Source organism: Muntiacus reevesi, chromosome 3 (genome assembly GCF_963930625.1).
Source record: "Muntiacus reevesi chromosome 3, mMunRee1.1, whole genome shotgun sequence".
In the NCBI taxonomy this organism is placed as follows: domain Eukaryota; kingdom Metazoa; phylum Chordata; class Mammalia; order Artiodactyla; family Cervidae; genus Muntiacus; species Muntiacus reevesi.
The window spans coordinates 224,270,960-224,291,818 of NC_089251.1; the positions used below are offsets into that span (position 1 = coordinate 224,270,960).

A 20,859-nucleotide genomic window follows, 5' to 3' on the forward strand; every position below is an offset into this window, starting at 1 on the left:
TTTAAGGTGACAGAGTATGTGGGTGTGAGGTCTGGGAGTAAACAAGTTCCTCTGACTCTCTCCTAAACTCTCCATGTTGGTAGATGAGGGTACAGAACAGTTAATGAGTGGAGACTGAGGGGAGTTCATTGTATTTCGATATGAAATAAAAATCACATACAAATAAGCATTTTACTTTTGAAACACAGACTTCATTAATTTCTCTAGCAAAAGTAACACTTCTGTCTTCATTTTTCCCTTTAGCCAAACAATAATTCTGAATTTCTTCATTATCACTTGGGCAGTTTGCCTTCCCAGAGTGTGGTTTTTTTTCATAGCTGTCTGCGATCTTGACAGGGCTTGTGTGTCCACCCAGCAGGACTTTGGGTTGAAAGGAAAGAACTGAGGCTGGTTTCCTGCAGGAGGAGGGCTTACAAGATTCACACTTGTGTGTTGCCTTTGTTCATTCTCAAGACTTGCAGAGGTTGGCATTGCCTTGGCAACTCTGGTGGAAGCTGATTGCTGCTTGGTGGATGTCAGTTTTATGGCAGCCTCTTCTGGGAACAGCCCTGGCTTTGGCCAGAACTGGCACCCGCCACCTTCCTTGGGGCACAGAGCCAATGTGGGGCAGGAGATGAGAATGTCTGGGCCCAGCTCTGGTTTAGCGTTTTATACTCGGTCACAGAGTCATCCCAGTGCAGATGGGGCCGGCGGTGAAGTGCTGGGGAGAAGATGGAGCTGGAGGGTTCAGCTGATAGGAGAAGTCCAACTGATTGGCTTCAGGGTCTCCCTGTGAGGCTTTATTTATAGGTTAGTGGATCCAACTAGTTTAGCAGTGGTTATATAGGATTTATCGGTGATGGGAGAGAGCTGGTCACTGCTGGGTATGGGATGCTTCTGTGCAGTGGGGTTTCTTTCCGCTTTGGGAATTTGCTAATTGCAGAGACTTAGGAAGCTGCACCAGACACAGCTCCTCCCCTTCCCTGAACAGGCTCTGTGGCTGGACGTGGAAATTCTATTTATTTTTAAAGAGTGTAGAGGGTGGCCTTAGAACAGAGTAATGTTTCTGTGGGATACCTCCACCCTGGAAGTTAAGCGGTCCCAGAGTTCTGTGGGTGCAGAGCGCACGAGTGGCAGACCTGGGGGCTGGGTGCCCAAGGTGTCATTTGGCACTTGGCTGTGGTAAGGGCACCAGCACAGCAAGTCTTGGAGTTGCTACATTGTGAGTGATTGTCCCATCTTGCCATCCCTCCCCGTAAGGAGTCATCACTCAGTAGTTTTGCAGTACAGATTGACTCGGGTTTTTATTACAGGACGCACTGACCACGTCTTGAGCATCTGCTCTAACAGCGGGCATAGCCCCGGATCCTTTCCTGAATGAGCATATCTAATCCTCACAGGAGGCCTGAATCATGGATATTACTGGCTTTGTTTTACAGATGAGGAGACTGAACTTCAGAGAAATGGAAGCTATACTGAAGAGTATTTGGGTTCATGTCCACCTTTTGGCAGTCTGCTTTCTTTGGGCAGCATTCAACATAGGCTTCTGGAGTGAGAAGTAGAGAACCCCTGTTCTAAATTCTTCTATAAATCCCCTCCTCCTGGTCCACTGTTCTCTTTCTTAAAGCATGTGGATGTGTACAACTTATAGGTTTCATAAAATGATTCTTTCATTCTGGGTCATTGTATAAATGCTAAGATACCAGCAAAACAATAAGTTATTATGCCTGGGAACACCTCTATATCCATAATATATATTGAAATCAATTTTACAATGTGTCAATTTAAAAACTTCTCCTCATGTTACTAAGAAACACTGCTGCATGCCCACTAGAGTGGTTATAGTAAAGAAAAGAGATAATTACAAGTGTTGGCATGGCTGTGGAGAAATTGGAACCCTGATATGCTGCTGGTATGAATGTTAAATGGTAAACAATTTGGAAAATAATTTTCAGTTCTTCAAAAAGTTAAGCATAGAGTTATTGTATCACTCAGAAATTCTACTCCTACTTATATAGCCAGGAGCAATAAAGATAAATGTACACATAAAAACCTCCCATGAATGTTTATAGTAGGACTCATAATAACCAAAAACTAGAAACAACCCAGTGTCTATCAATAGGTGAATGGATTCATAAAATGTGGTAAATGCATACAATGGAATTTTATTCAGTCTTGAAAGTGAATGAAGTGATTCATGAGACAACATGGATGAACCTTAAAAACATTGTATTTGAAAGAAACTTCTCAGAAAAAGCTACATATTATATAATTCCAGAACAGGCACATCTATAAGGACAGAAGTAGATTAATGGTTGCTTAGCTGTTGCTTAGTTGTTGTTCAGTCCCTCAGTGGTGTCCAACTCTTTGCAGCACGCCAGGCTTCCCTGTCCATCACCATCTCTTGGAGCTTGCTCACACTCATATCCATTGAGTCAGTGATGCCATCCAACCATCTCATCCTCTGTCGTCCCCTTCTCCTCCCACCTGCAATCTTTCCCAGCATTAGGGTCTTTTCAAATGAGTTGGTTAGTATTGGAGCTTCAGCTTCAGCATCAGTCCTTCCAATGAATATTCAGGACTGATTTCCTTTAGGATTGACTGGTTTGATCTCCTTGCAGTCCAAGGGACTCTCAAGAGTCTTCTCCAACACCACAGTTCAAAAGCAGCAGTTCTTCAGTGCTCAGCCTTCTTTATGGTCCAACCCGCACATCCGTACATGACTAAAGGAAAAACTATAGATTTGACTATACAGACCTTTGTCGGCAAAGTGATGTCTCTGTGTTTTAATATGCTGTCTAGGTTTGTCATAGCTTTTCTTCCAAGGAGCAAACATCTTTTAATTTCATGGCTGCAGTCACCATCTGCAGTGATTTTGGAGTCCAAGAAAATAAAATCTGTTGTCACTGTTTCCATTGTTTCCCCATCTATTTGCCGTGAAGTGATGGGACTGGATGCCATGATCTTAGTTTTCTGAATGTTGAGTTTTAAGCCAGCTTTTCCACTCTCCTCTTTTCAACCTTCATCAAGAGGCTCTTTAATTCCTCTTCACTACCTGCCATAAGGGTGGTGTCATCTGCATATCTGAGGTTATTGATATTCTCCTGGCAGTCTTGATTCCAGTTTCTGCTTCATCCAGTCCAGCATTTTACATGATGTACTCTGTATATAAGTTAAATAAACAGAGTGACAATATACAGACTTGACATACTCCTTTCCCAGTTTTGAACCAGTCCATTGTTCCATGCCTGTTCTCACTGTTGCTTTTTGACCTGCATACAGGTTTTGTCGGAGACAGGTAAAGGTGGTCTGGTAGTCCCATCTGTTTAAGAATTTCCCACAGTTTGTTGTGAGCCGCACAGTCAAAAGCTTTAGCACAGAAGCGGAAGTAGATGTTTTTCTGGAATTCTCTTGCTTTTTCTATGATCCAGCGGATGTTGGCAATTTGATCTCTGGTTCCTCTGCCTTTTCTAAATCCAGCTTGAACATTTGGAGGTTCTCGGTTCATGTACTGTTGAAGCCTAGCTTGGAGAATTTTGAGCATTACTTTGCTAGCATGTGAAATGAGTGCAGTAACATAGTTTGAACATTCTTTGGCACCGCCCATCTTTGGGATTGGAATGAAATTTTTCAGTCCTGTGGCCACTGCTGAGTTTTTCAAATTTGCTGGCATATTGAATGCAGCACTTTCACAGCATCATGTTTTAGAATTTGTAATAGCTCAGCCGGAATTCCATCACTTCCGTAGGCTTTGTTTCTAGTGATGCTTCCTAAGGCCCGCTTGACTTCACACTCCAATATGGTTGCTTGGGGTTGGGGAAATTGAGAGTCTGTGGAGTGACTGTTGATGGGTACAGAGTTCCTTTTTGGGAGGATGAAGATGCTGTGAAATTAGACAGTGGTGATGAGTGCACAACCTTGTGAATGTTCTGACAACCACTGATATGTACCTTCTTATTAAGTGGTGTGTTTCATGGGATATGAATTGTATTTCAATAAGCAACACAGAACTTCTTCTCCCAGAATACTTGTGTTGATTAAAAAATAAATATCAACGTTAACCCAAAGACCTCCTGCTTTTTAGCTAATGTTTTGGAAACATTCTTTCAGATCATTTGCCTAGTCCTGGACAGTTTAGAAGTTTATCTTATTTGATTTATTCTTGTGCAGGCTAATATAATGTCTTACTGATGTCTTAACCTTGGATATTTTTGGAGTCCTTGAAGCAAGACAAATCCATACCCCTTCCATAAAGGAGGCACATATGTCTCTCTGTCTCAGAGAAAAGAGGTTTGGACTTTGAACACTTAGCTCCCAAAGTGAAACAAAGCTACCATGGTGTAGATGGAGGCAGGTCCCTCAGCCTTGGTCTGTCTTGTTCTGACACTTGGAAGATAGTGTCAGATCTAATGCTTCAGAGAGGAAGATTTTAAATCAATACAAGGGACTTCTCTGGTGGCGCAGTGGAAAAGAATCCACGTGTCAATTCAGGGAACATGGGTTTGATCCTGGTCGGGGAGGATTTCACATGCGGTAGATCAGACTGAGCCCATGCAGCCCAGCTGCTGAGCCTGCGTGCCGCAGCTGCTGAAGCCTGCCTGCCTGGATCCTCTGCCCCACAGCAAGAGGAGCCTCCATAATGAGAAGGCCTCGCACCGCAGCAAAGAGTAACCCCGCTCCCTGCAACTAGAGAAAGCCCATGCAAAAAGCAGAGGCCCAGTATAGCCAAAAATAATAAATAAAAAAAATTTAAAATAAATTGACATAAGAACAAACTTTCTAACAGTTAGAGTTAGTTGAGTTTCAAGTGCGTTCCTTGTTGCCTCTTAGACTGTGGAGATGAGTTGTGCTTAAGAGGGGGTTGGACAGACTGACTCTCAAGTTCATGTTAACTCTGAGAGGTGGTGATTCTGTTGATAATTCCCTTGCTGTACTGCCCCAGCTGTCATAGCAAGGACTGTTTATTTCTTGAACTAATCAGTTGTATATTTGGAGATAGTATAGAATTGATGGAAAGGAAAGTAGGGGGAAAAAAGTTCCAGAGTCTCATGCTTCTTGTTTCTTTGATGTTCAGAGAGAATAACTGATTCTAAAGCCAGAACTCAGAACACAAGACAGGGAGCCGGGAGGTCTGGATTCTAGACCGACCTGCCGCCTACCCAATCGACTAGGTAACTTTCTGCAGATTGTCTACCCTCTCCCAATCCTGTTTATTTGTAAAACACAATGTTGGGTTTGGGATGACCTGGAAGGACTGTTTGGCTCTGAAAAATTCTAAAAATTTTCTGAATAAGTCCTTCTTTTCATAACAAGTCTTAACATCTGCCTTTTCCTTGCCTCTGTTTGGCTTTTGTCTGTTTTTAATTCCTTCTTTTGCAAGGAAGGCTTGCTGTGTGCATGCCCACCACCTTCTTGCCAGTCTTGACCTTCTTTCCTGATCTTAGGCCCTTCTTTATTCAGTGGATTCCTGTCAGTCCCATCTTTATGGTGAACACTGTCTTGACTTCTGCTGTGGTTGGACTGTCTTTTGTTACCTCGTTTATCACGTTGCTTCAGTCTTTCATGTCAGTCCTAACATCTTTTGTTTCGTGTGGCTCCTACTTTTCCAGTAAATCATTAGCAATTTAGGAGAGCAGCATGATATAAAGGAAGAATTCTTGAAACCAGAGACTTAAAGCTATTTCACCAAACTGACAGAGCTGATGGTGGGCCTGGGTCTTAGTTTTCCAGTTTATACAATGGAGCTAATAATACCTAAGAAAGCCTTCCTCAGCGAGCAATGCAAAGAAATAGAGGAAGACAATAGAATGGGAAAGACTAGAGATCTCTTCAAGAAAATTAGCGATACCAAGGGAACATTTCATGCGAAGATGGGCACAATAAAGGACAGAAATGGTATGGAGCTAACATAAGCAGAAGATATTAAGAAGAGGTGGCAAGAATACACAGAAGAACTATACAAAAAAGATCTTCACAACGCAAATAATCACAATGGTATGATCACTCACCTAGAGCCAGACATCCTGGAATGCGAAGTCAAGTGGGCCTTAGGAAGCGTCACTACGAACAAAAATAGGGGAGGTGATGGAATTCCAGCTGAGCTATTTCAAATCCTAAAATATGATGCTGTGAAAGTGCTGCACTCAATATGCCAGCAAATTTGGAAAACTCAGCAGTGGCCATAGTACTGGAAAAGGTCAGTTTTCATTCCAATCCCAAAGAAAGGCAATCCCAAAGAATGCTCAAACTACCACACAATTGCACTCATCTCACACGCCAGCAAAGTAATGGTCAAAATTCTCCAAGCTGGGCTTCAACAGTACATGAACAGTGAATTTCCAGATGTTCAAGCTGGCTTTTAAAAAGGCAGAAGAACCAAAGACCAATTGCTAACATCTGTTGGATCACAGAAGAATCAAGAGAGTTCCAGAGAAACATCTATTTCTGCTTTATTGACTATGCCAAAGCCTTTGACTGTGTGGATCACCACAAACTGTGGAAAATTCTGAAAGAGATGAGAATACCAGACCACCTGACCTGCCTCTTGAGAAACCTGTATGCAGGTCAGGAAGCAACAGTTAGAACTGGACATGGAACAACAGACTGGTTCCAAATCGGGAAAGGAGTACATCACGGCTGAATATTGTCACCCTGCTTATTCAACTTATATGCACAGTACATCATGAGAAACACTGGGCTGGAGGAAGCACAAGCTGGAATCAAGTTTGCTGGGAGAAATATCAGTAACTTCAGATATACAGATGACACCACCCTTATGGCAGAAAGCAAAGAAGAACTAAAGAGGCTCTTGATGAAAGTGAAAGAGGAGAGTGAAAAAGTTGTCTTAAAACTCAACATCCAGAAAACTAAGATCATGGCATCTGGTCCCATCACTTCATGTCAAATAGATGGGGAAACAGTGAAAACAGAGACTATTTTGGGGGGCTCTAAAATCACTGCAGATGGTGACTGCAGCCATGAAATTAAAAGACACTTACTCCTTGGAAGAAATGTTATGACCAGCCTAGACAGCATATTAAAAAGAAGAGACATTACTTTGCCAACAAAGGTTCCTCTAGTCAAGACTATGATTTTCCCAGTAGTCATGTATGGATGTGATAGTTGGACTATAAAGAAAGCTGAGCACCAAAGAATTGATGCTTTTGAATTGTGGTGTTGGAGAAGACTCTTGAGAGTCCCTTGGACTGCAAGAAGATCCAACCAGTCCATCCTAAAGGAAATCAGTCCTGAATATTCATTGGAAGGACTGATGTTGAAGCTGAAACTCCAATACTTTGGCCACCTGATGTGAAGAGCTGACTCATTTGAAAAGACCCTGATGCTGGGAAAGATTGACGGTGGGAGGAGAAGGGGACAACAGAGGATGAGATGGCTGGATGTCATCACTGACTCAATGGACATGAGTTTGAGTTAACTCTGGGAGTTGGTGATGGACAGGGAGGCCTGGCGTGCTGCAGTCCATGGGGTCGCAAAGAGTTGGACACGACTGAGCGACCGAACTGAACTGAAAAATACCTATCTCATGGAGATGCTGTGAGAATTAAATGATATAAAATATAAAAGCATTTGGATCGTAGTGTTTGGTGATGGTGTTGGTGGACATTAATGAGAAGGTGGTCAGTGCAGGGAGAACTTTTCGTCTTCTGTACTTTCAGGAGTGAAGTCACACAAACACCTGGAGCAGAGAGGGAGTGATTATTCTCTCTCTCTCTTTTTTTTTTTAAGTAGTTATTTATTTGGCTGCATTGGAGCTTCATTGCATCATGTGGAGTCTTTTGTTGTGGTCCATGGTTTCTCTAGTCGTGGCATGTGGGCTTTTAATTCTCTCATCAGGAATTGAACCTGCGTCCCTGGCACTGCAAGGTGGATTCTTAACCACTGGGCCACCAGGGAAGTCCCAGTGATTATTCTCAGTAGTCACTTCCTCTACTCAGTGTCTGATGATAGTTCCACAGAGTGAATTTTAATTGCTGGGGAATTTCTTATTCTTCCTTTTTCTTCCTTTCTTAAAGATAGAAGAAAAATCATATAAGTCATTGCTATCACCCCTCCACTTTGGTCACTACTCTTTGTTGGTCTCAGAGAGACCAATAATCTTGTTATTAGATAATGTGCTAATAAAAATGTTAATAGTCTTGTTAGATTACCTCTTTTTTAAAAAAAAATTATTTTTTTGAAGTAAAGTTGAATTACAGTGTTTTGTTAATTACTGCTATGCAGGAAAGTGACTCAGTTATATATTTATATGTATATATATACCTTTTTTTTCATATATATATATTTTCATATATATATTCTTTTCCATTATGACTTATCACAGGATATTGAATATAGTTCCCTGTGCTGTATGGTAGGACCTTGTTGTTTAGCCATTCTGTGTATACCAGTTTGCATCTGCTAACCCCAAACTCCCAGTCCTACACTCTCCCACCCTCCTGCCTGTTGGCAACCACCAGTCTGTTCTCTATGTTCTTGATTTTGTTTGTTTCATAGATAGGTTCATTTGTGTCATATTTTAGATTCTACATATATTATATGGTATTTGTCTTTCTGACTTACTACACTTAGTATAATAATCTCTAATTGCACCATTGCAAATGGCATTATTTCATTCTTTTTAAATGACTGGGTAGTATTCAGTTGTATGTATGTACTACACATGCGTGCATGCTAAGTCACTTTTGTCATGTCTGACTCTTTGTGACACTATGGACTGTAGCTCTCCGGGCTTCTCTGTTCATGGGATTCTCCAGGCAATACTGGGGTGGATTGGCATATCCTTCTCCAGGGGATCTTCCTGACCCAGGGATTGAACTCATGTTTCTTACATCTCCTGCACTGGTAGACGGGTTCTTTACCACTAGTGCCACCTGGGAAGCCCAATATATGTACCATATCTTCTTTATCCATTCTTTGTCCATGGGCATTTAGGTTGTTTCAGTGTTGATGAATGTGCTGCTATGAACATAGGAGTACATGTATCATTTTTAAAAAATATTTATTTATTTATTTTGGCTATGCTGGGGTCTCAGTTTCAGCACGCATGATCTTCAATCTTCATTGCAGCATTCGAGATCTTTAGTTGTAGCATGTGGGATCCGACATGCTCCTCTGCATTGGAAGCTCAGAGTCTTAGCCACTGGACCACCAGGAAGTCCCTCATGTATCTTTTTGAATTATGGTTTTGTCTGGATGTATGCCCAGAAGTGAAATCGCTGGATCTATTTTTAGTTTTCTGAGGAACCTCCAAACTGTTCTCCATAGTGGCTGTACCAGTTTACATTCCCACCAGTAGTATAGGAGGGTTCCCTTCCCTCCACACCTTCTCTGGTATTGATTGTTTATAGCCCTTTTGATGATGGCCATTCTGAACAGTGTGAGGTGGCACCTCATTGTAATTTTGGTTTGCGTTTCTCTAATAAGTAGCAATGTTGAGCATCCTTTTATGTGCCTATTTGCCATCTGTAGTTCTTCTTTGGAGGAATATCTCTTTAGGTCTTCTGCCTATTTTTTAATTGGGTTGTTTGTTTGTTTTTGTTGTCGTCAAGGATTGCCTCTTGATTATCTCTTCTTCGGGATAATTAATTTCAGTTTCCTTCACCTTCCTTCTGGTGCTGATTTTCTAAATCTTTAAGGGGGTCTTTGCTTTCCCCTGTATCCAGTAGTAATATACCTTCCAGGTTGGGGTATTAATAGACAGGCCATATGGTTCATAGACAATTTGCTCCCAACAACTTGATAGGAATTCTGGTGGTTTGATTTTTTTTTTTTTAATTTCAACTATAAAAATGTAAGAACCATCTGCTGTTATTTTTTTGTATGTGATCTTGGTTAAGTTATTTAGCTACACTGCTCCCATGCAGTAAGCACTGCTCTGCTAAAGGCTTTCATGGCAAAGCTGAGTTACTTCATTTTCAGTTGTAATGTATGTGGAGTATGTGTCCCACCCAGATTCCTTTCATAAATTGCAGCAGCTTTGCATATTCTGCACTTAGGTTTTGGCATTTATATGGCTTCTGTGTTAGCTGGTTAGATGGTTTAATAGTAGTGGTCCATTTGATTGGTTGAAAACGGGTCACACAGTAATTGCTATGGAGCAAACCAAATAGAGTAATGTGATAGAAAGTGATGTCAGGGTCGGGTGCAGTTGCTTTTGTTAGGGCCATGGAAGCCTTCAAAGGAGAATTTGGAGGTGACATCTGGAAGGTGGTAAAGACAGTCAAATGAAGACCTGTGGTAAGCCCAGTGAAGATCTGCAGTGAGAGAATTCCAGGAAAAAGGAAGAGTTAAGAGCAAAGGCTCTGAGCTGAGGAATAAACAAGGTGCAGAAGGAAGTCCAGTGGGCTACACTATAGTAAGATGGAGGAGGATGCAGGGAGCTCAGGGTGGAGGGGGTCTATTCTAACAGGAACCACTGGGGAGTTTTAAGGGAGATGGGGTCATTTGGTTTATTGATTTCAAAAGCTCACTCTGACTGCTCAGTGAACATTGGATTGTTTGGAGCAAGAATGGAGGCAGGGAGACCAGTCAGGAGACTAAAGCTGTGGTCTTGATGAGAAACGATAATGGCATGGACTGGGGTTGTGTGGTGCAGATAGTGAGAAGTGATAGAATTTGGGTTGTATTTTGGATATGGAATCTATGGGACATAATAAATGATTTTGACCTGAGTACTAGGTGATTAGTGGTGCAATTCTTATTCAGATATAGAGGGCTTGATGGTTCTTGACGGAAGGAAAGTTGTGACCAACCTAGATAGCATATTAAGAAGAAGAGACATTACTTTGCCAACAAAGGTCCATCTAGTCAAGGCTATGGTTTTCCAGTGGTCATGTATGGATGTGAGAGTTGGACTATAAAAAAAGTTGAGCACCAAAGAATTGATGCTTTTGAACTGTGGTGTTGGAGAGGACTCTTGAGAGTCCCTTGGACTGCAAGGAGATCCAACCAATCCATCCTAAAGGAGATCAGTCCTGGGTGTTCATTGGAAGGACTGATGCTGAAGCTGAAACTCCAGTACTTTGGCCACCTGATGTGAAGAGCTGACTCATTTGAAAAGACCCTGATGCTGGGAAAGATTGAGGGCCGGAGGAGAAGGGGATGACAGAGGATGAGATGGTTGGATGGCATCACCGACTCAATGGACATGGGTTTGGATGGACTCCGGGAGTTGGTGATGGACAGGGAGGCCTGGTGTGCTGCAGTTCATGGGGTTGCAAAGAGTCAGACATGAGTGAGCGACTGAACTGAGCTGAACTGATGGTTCTTTTTTTGGCCAGTTAAGCTTGACATAGCTAATGGACATCAAGTGGAAATATCCAGCAGGTGACTGAGTGTATGAATCTGGAGCTTGGGCCAGATTTGAAGGCTGACATGTTCATTTGAATTATAGAGAGAAGGCTGAGGTCTGGGGCCAGACACACTGTTGCTTAGAAGTCTGGAAGAGATGTCAGCAAAGGACATGGACAGACTAGCCAGAGAAGCCTCAGAGGACCATGCGCTAAATAGATGCCTGGAAAACAAAGTGTCTCTGGAAGGAGTAAATGGCAACCTAGTCATTCAGGTTCTAATGTTAGCACTCAACACCCATATTAAAATGTAAATCCAAAAATTTGTTCTGCAGATGCAAACAGTACAGCTGAAGCAGGCTGGGCCCACTGCCTGCCCACTGAAACCCTCAGCTGTAGTGGGAGACTCTGAAACAGGGAGACTCCCTCAGAAACAGGGAGACTCTGGTTTCCTAGGGGTCTTTGCTGCAGTCTCAACCAGGATTTGTGAGGTTTTCATTCCTTTTCTAAAACAGCAGTGATGAGTTAGTTGTTATTGTTGCTTAAATGTATACAGCTGTATACAGCTGGTACACTATGCCATAAATCAGTTCTTGAAAATGATCAGTAACTAAATTCTAATCCAGATTCTAGTTCCTCGACTTTAAGGTTCACCTAAAATAAAAGGCTATGACCAACTCAGTGTATGAAAAGACACGTAGAAATGCTTACAATTTTAACTAATTTATGTTCTGATCCTGACAAAATAAGTTTTATAGCAAATCATTTTCTAAATTTTATCTTTTCTCAAAGGCAGTTTCTGTTTGGGAATTAACTTTTGCTTATGGAAAATGGTTGTATCATATGTTTGTCACTTGATAAATGTGATATTATTGAAATGAGGAGTTAGAGATTTCTTGCTTTCTACCGCTCTTAAAGTGAAAGCATAACGTACCCAACCAACATTTTAAAGGGCAAAACTGAGGAGTCCTATTTTTGTACCATGTACTGTAATAGGTCCTTTTCTTTGCTGTGTCAGTGCATTTTCTGTAAAACCTAAAACAGAATCATGCTGTAAATAAGACAGTTTATTTTGGTGACTTTCATTAAGTTTGGAGGAATAATGGATTTGTTTTAAATTAAGCAGAGCTGCATTTTCTTTCCAGAAGGTTTAGTGGATGACACATACTTAGGCAAACTCTGTAAATGTTTATGCATACCTTTTTACCCTACTGACATTTAGTTGAATTTTACAAATAGGTAAATCTAGTAAGAATGTGGTGGGCTGATCACTGGCAATAGATTGTGGTGAGGAATATTCTCTTGATTATTAAGCCAAATACTTGGTTCACTGATTGAATGAGTGACATAATCCCTTTGCATAATTGTATAATTGTAACAGAACAACTGACTCTGCTCTTTGTGAAATGCAAACTTTGATGGTAGCTCAGAATTCTCCATTTTTCCCCCCTTAGACTAGGCTGGAAGTAGCTTGTTTCCCCGGTTGGCACAGTATCATTTTTTAAAGGCTGAAGCTCAGACACGGCCGTAACACATAGGGCCTCAGTGGCGTGCGGCTTTCCCAGTCATAAAGGAGTGAGAGAAACATTAAGCCAGGCTGACACTCGCGTGCTTCCATTTGCGTGAAGGATATAGGATGTAACAAGCCTTGTCCTTGGATCCCCCATGAGCAGTTATCTTTTTGAGGGTGGTTCCCGGCATCCAGAGCCGCCTGTGCAGGTGCGGGGTGAGGGTGCAGAGGCTCTGGGCGCCCTCCTTCTCTCCCTTCGCTGCTGTCCTGGCTGCCGCACGTCCTTGGGGAAAGTGAAGGCGAAGGGCCGCCTGGGTGGAGCGGGCTGTGGGAAGGGAGGTGTTGCGATGGGGGTCCTCTGGGGAGAAGGCCCTGTCTCTCCTCCTCCCGCCTCCCCAGGGCACAGTGCCTGGCACAGGAACTTCGGTAGTTGCCTGTTGAATGCTGAGAGGCGGAGAATCGGGGCTCAGGGCTTACGGAGCAGCACAGCAGAACCTCGTCCCTTCCCTCTGAACCTTCTCAGTCGCACACAGCCCAGCATCGTGGGGCCAAACCCCAGAGCCCACGCCTGGGGAAAGACTTACTTTATAGTGTATGTGTTAGTAGCACTCGGTCATGTCCGACTCTTTGTGACCCCATGGACAATAGCCCTCCAGGCTCCTCTGTCCATGGATTTCTCCAGGCAGGAATACTGGAGTGGGTTGTCATTTCCTTCTCCGAGGGGATCGTCCCAACCCAGGGATCATACCTGGGTCTCCTGCATTGGCAGGTGGATTCTTTACCATCTGAGCCACTAGGGAAGCCCTTACTTTGTAGATGCCCCCCTTTTCTCCAGAGTGTCTACCCAGCTAAGGTACCACCTGTGCATGTGAAGAAAACACTGGAATAATCTGGGACTGAGAACAGTAACATCTGGCTAGTAAGAGCAGCTTCTTAAATCTGATCATGGCATCTTTCTAGTGAATAAAGTCCAAGTGCATTACAACCCTGTCTAGGTATCCAGCATGCATTGGCTCCCCATTTCCTTTCCTTCTCCTCTTGTCTACCCTCTAGGTCAGGGGACCCCAACCTCTGGGATGTAATGCCTGATGATCTGAAGTGAAGCTGATGTAATAATAATAGAAGTCACAATAAATGTAATACAGTTGAACCATCCCCAAATCATCCCCACCTCCTTGGTCCATGGAAAAACTGTCTTACACAAAACTGGTCCCTGGTGCCAAAAAAGTGGGAGACCTCTGTGCTAGTTCCTTGAGCACCCCAGGCCCCTTGCTGTCTGTTCCACCCTTTGCCTCAATTGTTCTTCATATGCCTCAACCTTCCTGATCCTTTAGAGATCCACTTAACTGGTACTGCTTCACAGAGGTCTTCTTTGGCCCTCATGTCCCTTCTGTCCCATTAATTTATACCCAGGCATTCTGCATTTTCCTGTGTGTTTATTTTCTTGCTTATTAGCTATCTTCCACGCTTGACTGATGCTCTCCAGGAAGGACTGTTTTCTGATTTGGTTAGCATCTAGTCTATGCCTGGCTCAGAAGAAGCTCTCTGTAACTAAATATTTATTTAAATAAATGAATGAATGTGTCCACCTACCTTTCATCAGAAAAAGTGCTTCAAGTAAAAAAAAAAAAAAAAACAAAACACAACATTGCTCCGATCTCAACATACAATATACATACACACAATGAAGGTGTCGTTCATGCTGTAAAATTTCCCTCATCTTGGTAAGGAATTGCCTTGACAAGTAGCATTGGTGATTTAGTGCCTATGATCTAACTAATATTAGTGCTTTTTATTCATGAATGTCTAATGTGTTTTTTCACGTCTCTCTTTCTTTTGTCTTTCTTTTTTTAGCAAGGAAAGCCATATGTCTTCGACAGAGTATTGCCTCCCAGCACGACTCAAGAGCAGGTTTACAATGCGTGTGCAAAGCAAATTGTCAAAGGTAAGTGCTATTTCTTTATTTTCTCCTGGGCCTTTCAGAATAATTGAAAATGTTAAGTGGTATTTGCAGCCTAGAAATCAATGTACCTTGACCGTAAGCAGAGGCCTGCTAATTGGAAACACTGAATTATAGCAAGCTCTGGCCCTGATTTGCTATGATGTCAGGATTTAACTCCTCGATACCTCCTTTCCAAGGAGATTTCTTTATTTCTTTTGCCACCTTTTGGGCAGAGTTATTCTGTCACTTAGAAGCTTAAAAGCAGGGTAAGATATAGTCACACTATTTTTGTAATGGCTTTAAAATATTGCTGAAGCTATAGTACCTCCTCAGGAGAAAAACATCTATTCTGATGCTCCAGTTGTATATTTTTTAGTTGATTTATTTTGTGCATCTGCCTCTTCAGAAAGAAGATTTATCTTTTTACTTTTAATTTTATTGGAGTATAATTGATTTGCAATATTGTGTTAGTTTCAGATGTACAGTAAAGTGAATCTGTTATAAGTATGCGTATATCCATTCTTTTTAAGCTTCTTTTCCCATCTAGGCCATTACAGAGTTTGGAGTAGAGTTCCCTGTGCTATACAATAGGTCTTTATTAGTGTTTTTCTATATAGTAGTGTGTATGTGTCAGTAGAAATGATTTCTGAAAGTATAGTCTTCAGAAAGAAGCTTTAAAGGTGGGAAATTCTTGGGCATCAAGGAATTTTCTGCAGCAATCTAAGATGACACATTACCTTTCTGGTTAGTGGGTTGTTCTTACTACTCAGCATTCCTTAATAATACTTTCATCTAACCCACTTTCTATCGTCCCACCCAGACCCTGACATTTGTTCTTCCACGTAGGTAGCCTAAAGCCTGAATTTGTGTCTTAGAGATCAACTCTTTTTTCTGGGACTGGCCTTGGCCCTGAAGGATTTGTGTCAAAATAACAGCAGGGAGCCAAGCAATTTACACGTTTCTCTGCCTTGCCCTTTCAAATCAGGGGCAGGACAGAGCTAGCCCTTGGGGGGCTCGCCATCTGCACAGAGCTGACAGAGCTGAAGGGGCATCTCCTGCTCCTTTGCTTTTCATCACTGAATCCTTGCTTTCAGGTTTGAATGCTGCAGTAATTGTGCTTTCAAATGTCTTGATGCTGCCACTTTCATAGGTAGTGCTAGATTTAAAGAGTGAAAAGTGAAAAAACAAAACCCCGAACTCCTTGTCCTATTAGATCCGCTTGTTTTTAGAAGCTGAGCTGACTAACCTAACTATTTGAAAGGCATGAAAATCAGCCCTGGTTACATCTGCTAGATTCATTCTGACCTTGGACACCTGTGTGGGAGACGCCTGTCAGTATGTACCATTTCTTGCTGAGGTGTATGGTTATTTACGTTCTTGTTGCAGACATCAATTCAATTATAGAAGGTCTTCACAGTAAGATTATTACAGAAAATTGAAGAGAAAAAAATATGCCAGAATGTGAGATTTTTTTGAATTAATAGTTTGGGCTTGTATCTGTGGTAATTTTTGTCGTCTTTCTAATTCTACTCTTTTGCTTCTCTGTCTAAACATATTTGCTCTTTCTGGAGTATATAGTTCTTATTTGCTCCTAGTCAGCCCTCCTTCCCCTCTATTATCAGTCTTTCTTATATTTTTATTAACGTAATCACACACAAGCCAGAATTCCTTCTTTTTCTCTTCTCCTTCATTATCAGAACCAAATAGTATTTACTGCTTGCTGTGCTAAGCATGAGGGCTATTTAAATATACACCCACCCTCTCTAAGTTGACATTGTAATTAGAGATGGATGCACTCCATTTTTTAAAAATCCTGTGATTAACAAATAATACTAATAACCCTTGAGTTTTTATTTACTAGATAAGTTTGGGTCCCTTTCAGTGTTTGGGTTTTTTTTTTTTTTATAATATGAAATGTCAGAAATGGACAGTCCCTAGTTGGGGGGGTTCTTGTGGACTTCCTAACTGTGGATAACTTGAGTCCCCAATAGCCAGTGAGTCACAAAGAAAACCATCTAAAATAAAATCAGGCTCTGACATGATATAGTAAACAGACATTTCTTGGGCATCATAAATATAGCATCAACATACTCATTTTTTAGCAATAAAGAGTGTGTTATTCTCCCTTAAAAGGAAATTATTAGGGGCATAATGGAGACCAAATTTAACTTTTTTTAAAATATCCACTGAAGCTGCCATGAGGGGAAGTGGCTGTGTATTTCTGTGTCAGCAAGATTAAATGTAGGTAATATAAGAAAGAACTGCTTGGCGTAGATTACTCGGGTACAGCTGAGGTTTCTCTGGCCATGATAAGCCTTGTTTGCATCAGGAATGGAAGGTGGTGCAGTGGGAATCTTTTTTTCTAGAGGCCAAGATTTGAATCAAATGACTTCTGTAAGTCCCATAAGTCTCTGCAATTCATGGTAATATAGTAGATTGGTGTGCTTTCCTCTCAAGTCTGTCTAAACCCTTAATGGTTTTTGAGATCAGAGAGACTCCTTTTAACTAGACAGCTTTATTCTCTCTTGGTCCTTGCATTCCCTTCAACTTCACTGGGTTTAAAAAAAATATTTTGAACATTTGATTGTAGCATTCTGGCATCTCCTACACTCCCGTCTTGGCCCGGTGTGTGTTTTTCAAAATGTCTTCTGAAAGAGTGTAGAATTCTCTCCATTTCTTCTAGAAGAGGTGATAGGGTTTGTGGGTACCAGCACGATAAATAGGAAGATTCCTATGGATGCCCTAGGATTTAAAAACTCTGGTCACTGGGCACTATTCCTGAAATAATCAGAGTGACTGTGTCCCCATCTACAGAAGCCATCCCTGGCATTTGCCTTCCAGATTAACTGGATGTAGATCATCCAGTGCTAGAGAAGATGGTTTCTTATTTTCCAGTTCTAATTTCTTTAAATTGCATCCATTTGATTGTTTCTTTCATTCATATTTCGATGTGAGTATACTGGGTATTTGCCATATGGTTAAGTATTGCTAGGGACTGAACTCACTAAGACACCTAGGACTCTGCAGAAATCTTTGAGTATAGAGAAGGAGCAGATGCTTGCATAGTTATTATACATGTGGAGATTATGTGCTTTAAGATGGGTGTGTGCAAAATGCTATGGGAGCATAGGAGAAAGTCACTTGATACTGTTAATTTTGGTGAGTGGGGAGGAGGATCGGAGAATTAAGGAAGGCTTTTTGGAAGGGTTGGGATCTGAGGAGTGTAGAATATGCAGGGCTGTACAAGAAGAAGGAACAGCAAAAAAACCCAAAGCCTAAAGCTTATGGTGCAGAGTGATAAGCCCTAAAATGTTAGGCTGGGGACTTCCCTGGTGGTTCAGTGGCTAAGGCTCCACTCTCCCAATGTAGGGGGTCTGGGTTTGATCCCGGAGCCAGTGAACTAGGTCCCACATGCCACAACTAAGAGTTCACATGCTGCAAATAAAAATCCCAAGTGTTCCAGTGAAGAGCCAAATAAACAATTATTAAATAGAAATAAATATCTTAAAAAAAAATTAGGCAGGACCAGAGTTGGATAGAAATTGATGGACTTTATCCTATAGGCAAAGAGTTGTGGAATTTTTTTTTTTTTTTTTTGGCCTTGTTACACAGCATGCGGGACCAGAGTTCCTTGACCAGGGATTGAACCCATAGCTCCTACAGTGGAAGTGCAGAGTCTTAACCATTGGACCTCCAGGGAAGTCCCCACTGGAGAATTTTAAGCTCAGGGATATTATCAGATTGATTTTATTATTCTATTATATATGACTTTTAAGAAGAATTACATCTATTTTGCCGCTGTTATCTATCAGGTACCCTGTATGCACTTTACATATGTTACTGCATTTTAAATCTTTACAACTTTATGAGATGTGTGAGTATTATTATTCCCATTGTACTAAAGAGGAAATTGAGGTGAAGTAACTTGACCAGGTGGTTTATGGATTAGTGAGGCTGTGCCTTGAACCTGAGTTTGTCTGACTTGAATTTTTCTGTACTGTCCTGCCCCCACTTTTCTGCTGGGCCCGTAATGAGCATTTGATATTTATTTTATGAGTTACTCCTTTTCTATCAGGCCATATGGACTACCTTGCAGAAAGGCAGGGGTAGGAATGGGAGTAGAGAAGGGAAGAAGGGAAAGAACAGAGGCTGGGTTCCCAGGGCTGCTGGGTGACCCTGGCTGTTGCCAGTGAGGAGGCACGCTTCCGTTCTGAAGACGCAGCATGCCCTTGCCTGGGCAGAGTGGAGTGGGTGCCCCCAGGTTGGTGGGCCCGGCATCCTGGCTGGCCGCTGGCGTTTGGTAGGTTGGTCTCTGCAGTCTCTGGGCACAGCCTGCTTGAGTAGTGTGGTTGACTGGCAAGAGCCGTAGGAGTCCAAGCCAGGGGTGTCTTGTTGGCCCCTCCTGCCAGAGGCTCTGGTGCTACGTATGCTTCCCTCGTAGCTCAGACAGTAAAGAACCTGCTTGCCAGTGCAGGAGACTTAAGAGACGTGGGTACGATCCCTGGGTCGGGAAGATCCCCTGGAGGGAGGGCATGGCAGCCCACTCCAGTATTCTTGCCTGGAGAATTCCATGGACAGAGGAGCCTGGCTGGCTGCAGTCCATGGGCGCACGAAAGAGTTGGACCCAACTGGGCAACTAAACAGCAACAACAACTGGAGCGACATTTGGGCCACTGTTTCACATGGAGGATGACAGGAGGCCACGACAGCCTCCTCAGGCGCCCTGATGTGTAGCTCTGACTCTGTCCTCCCTGAATTCTTACCTGCCAGTCAATGGACCTAACTCTTCTGCTTCAGCAAGACCTAGACTCAGGGCTGGTAAAGCCTAGGGAAGGCAGCTTGACTCTGAGGCCACACCAGGAGGCACAGAGTGTTTTCCCGGACCCCACTCCCCTCCGCCTTCCTCCCGGGAGATGACAGGACTCTTCCCGCTCACTGTGGGCTCTCTTCTGGGTTTGCTTGGCCGCTGGATGGACGTGTGCTGTGTGGGGCCCCGCTGGCCCCGTGGTGTGAGCTGAGGTCACATCACGCCAGTCCCTGTCACAAAGAAAGGTTCTGTCCAGCTGGGCTGGTCCCTGGCTTTGTGGCTGGTGTACAGAGACAGTCATCCTGTTATGACAGAGACCCTGAAACAAATGCTTTCCTCGGGCCCAGGACCTGTCCTTCAGCGTGATGAAAGTGCCTCTCTGTGGGCCCTTTCTGCAGAGGCGGCGGGTGGTGATGTGGCTCAGCGGCGGCAAGCACAGGCCTGTTCCCCTCATCTTTCCGTCCTTGGCGGGTGTCCTCCATCTCCCCGCATCTCAGCGATGCAGCCTCACATGCATTTTGCTGCTGTACCCCCCTCTCCATCTGTCCTCTCCCCTCATAAACAAATGTAGATGCAACAACAAGCAACGCCCATCCCCCCCCCAAACCCAGAGTTTGGAAGGAAATAGAGGATACCAGGTTAGAAAAGCTTCTTGTTTTCTTTTTAAATCACCTTCTGATTCAGAACCTAGTTGATAGAGGGTGACATCAGCCCTCTTCAACCTTGAACACCGAGATAGGTTCTCCAACAATGAATTAATTGTTACATGATTCTGAACACTTTAAAGGCTAAGTGGAGTTTGTCCTAATGGGGTTTTATGTGTTCTCCTTTTCTTTTAAAAAAATAAAAATCAAAATCAATTGCCCACAGTGTTGCCATAGCAGCAACAAAGAGTCAGGGATTCTCCAAGAGTCTCACGTGCCCTTAGCTCCCTACCCCTAAACAAGCGATGCTGTCCACGAGCATTATGTGTTTGCATGTGTGTGTCCCAGTCCTTAGCCTGAGGGAGTCTGGTGAGCAGTCCGACTCACTAGGATTTAGTGAGGGTGGATTAGATGGGTGGACTGGGGATGTCTACGGGGTAGAATTCCGAGGTCCTCATCCTGTTGCTTCCTGGCAGAGGAAGAAGCAAGTACTGGGTTTTCTGCTGTCAGCAGAGCTGGACTCTAGCTGAGGTTTCTTCCCGGGGGCGGCTGCTTGGGGGCATCTGCTCAGGGCCACCTCTGTGTGCAGGTGGGCGTGTGGGGTGGCCAGCGCCTCTGAGGAGGGGCAGAGGGACTGGACCTTGGCCTTGGCTCCCTTCCTGTCCTAA

The 20,859-nt window shown here is 43.0% G+C and overlaps 1 protein-coding gene across 1 annotated transcript in view; it reads left to right on the plus strand.

Annotated features, from left to right (window-relative positions):
• KIF5C (kinesin family member 5C) overlaps window positions 1-20,859 on the plus strand; it is a 154,900-nt gene that overhangs the window by 36,643 nt on the left and 97,398 nt on the right. Inside the window, exon 2 of the mRNA XM_065931510.1 lies at window positions 14,653-14,743. Coding sequence (XP_065787582.1) covers window positions 14,653-14,743 — 91 coding nt within the window. The remainder of the gene's footprint in view (window positions 1-14,652; window positions 14,744-20,859) is intronic.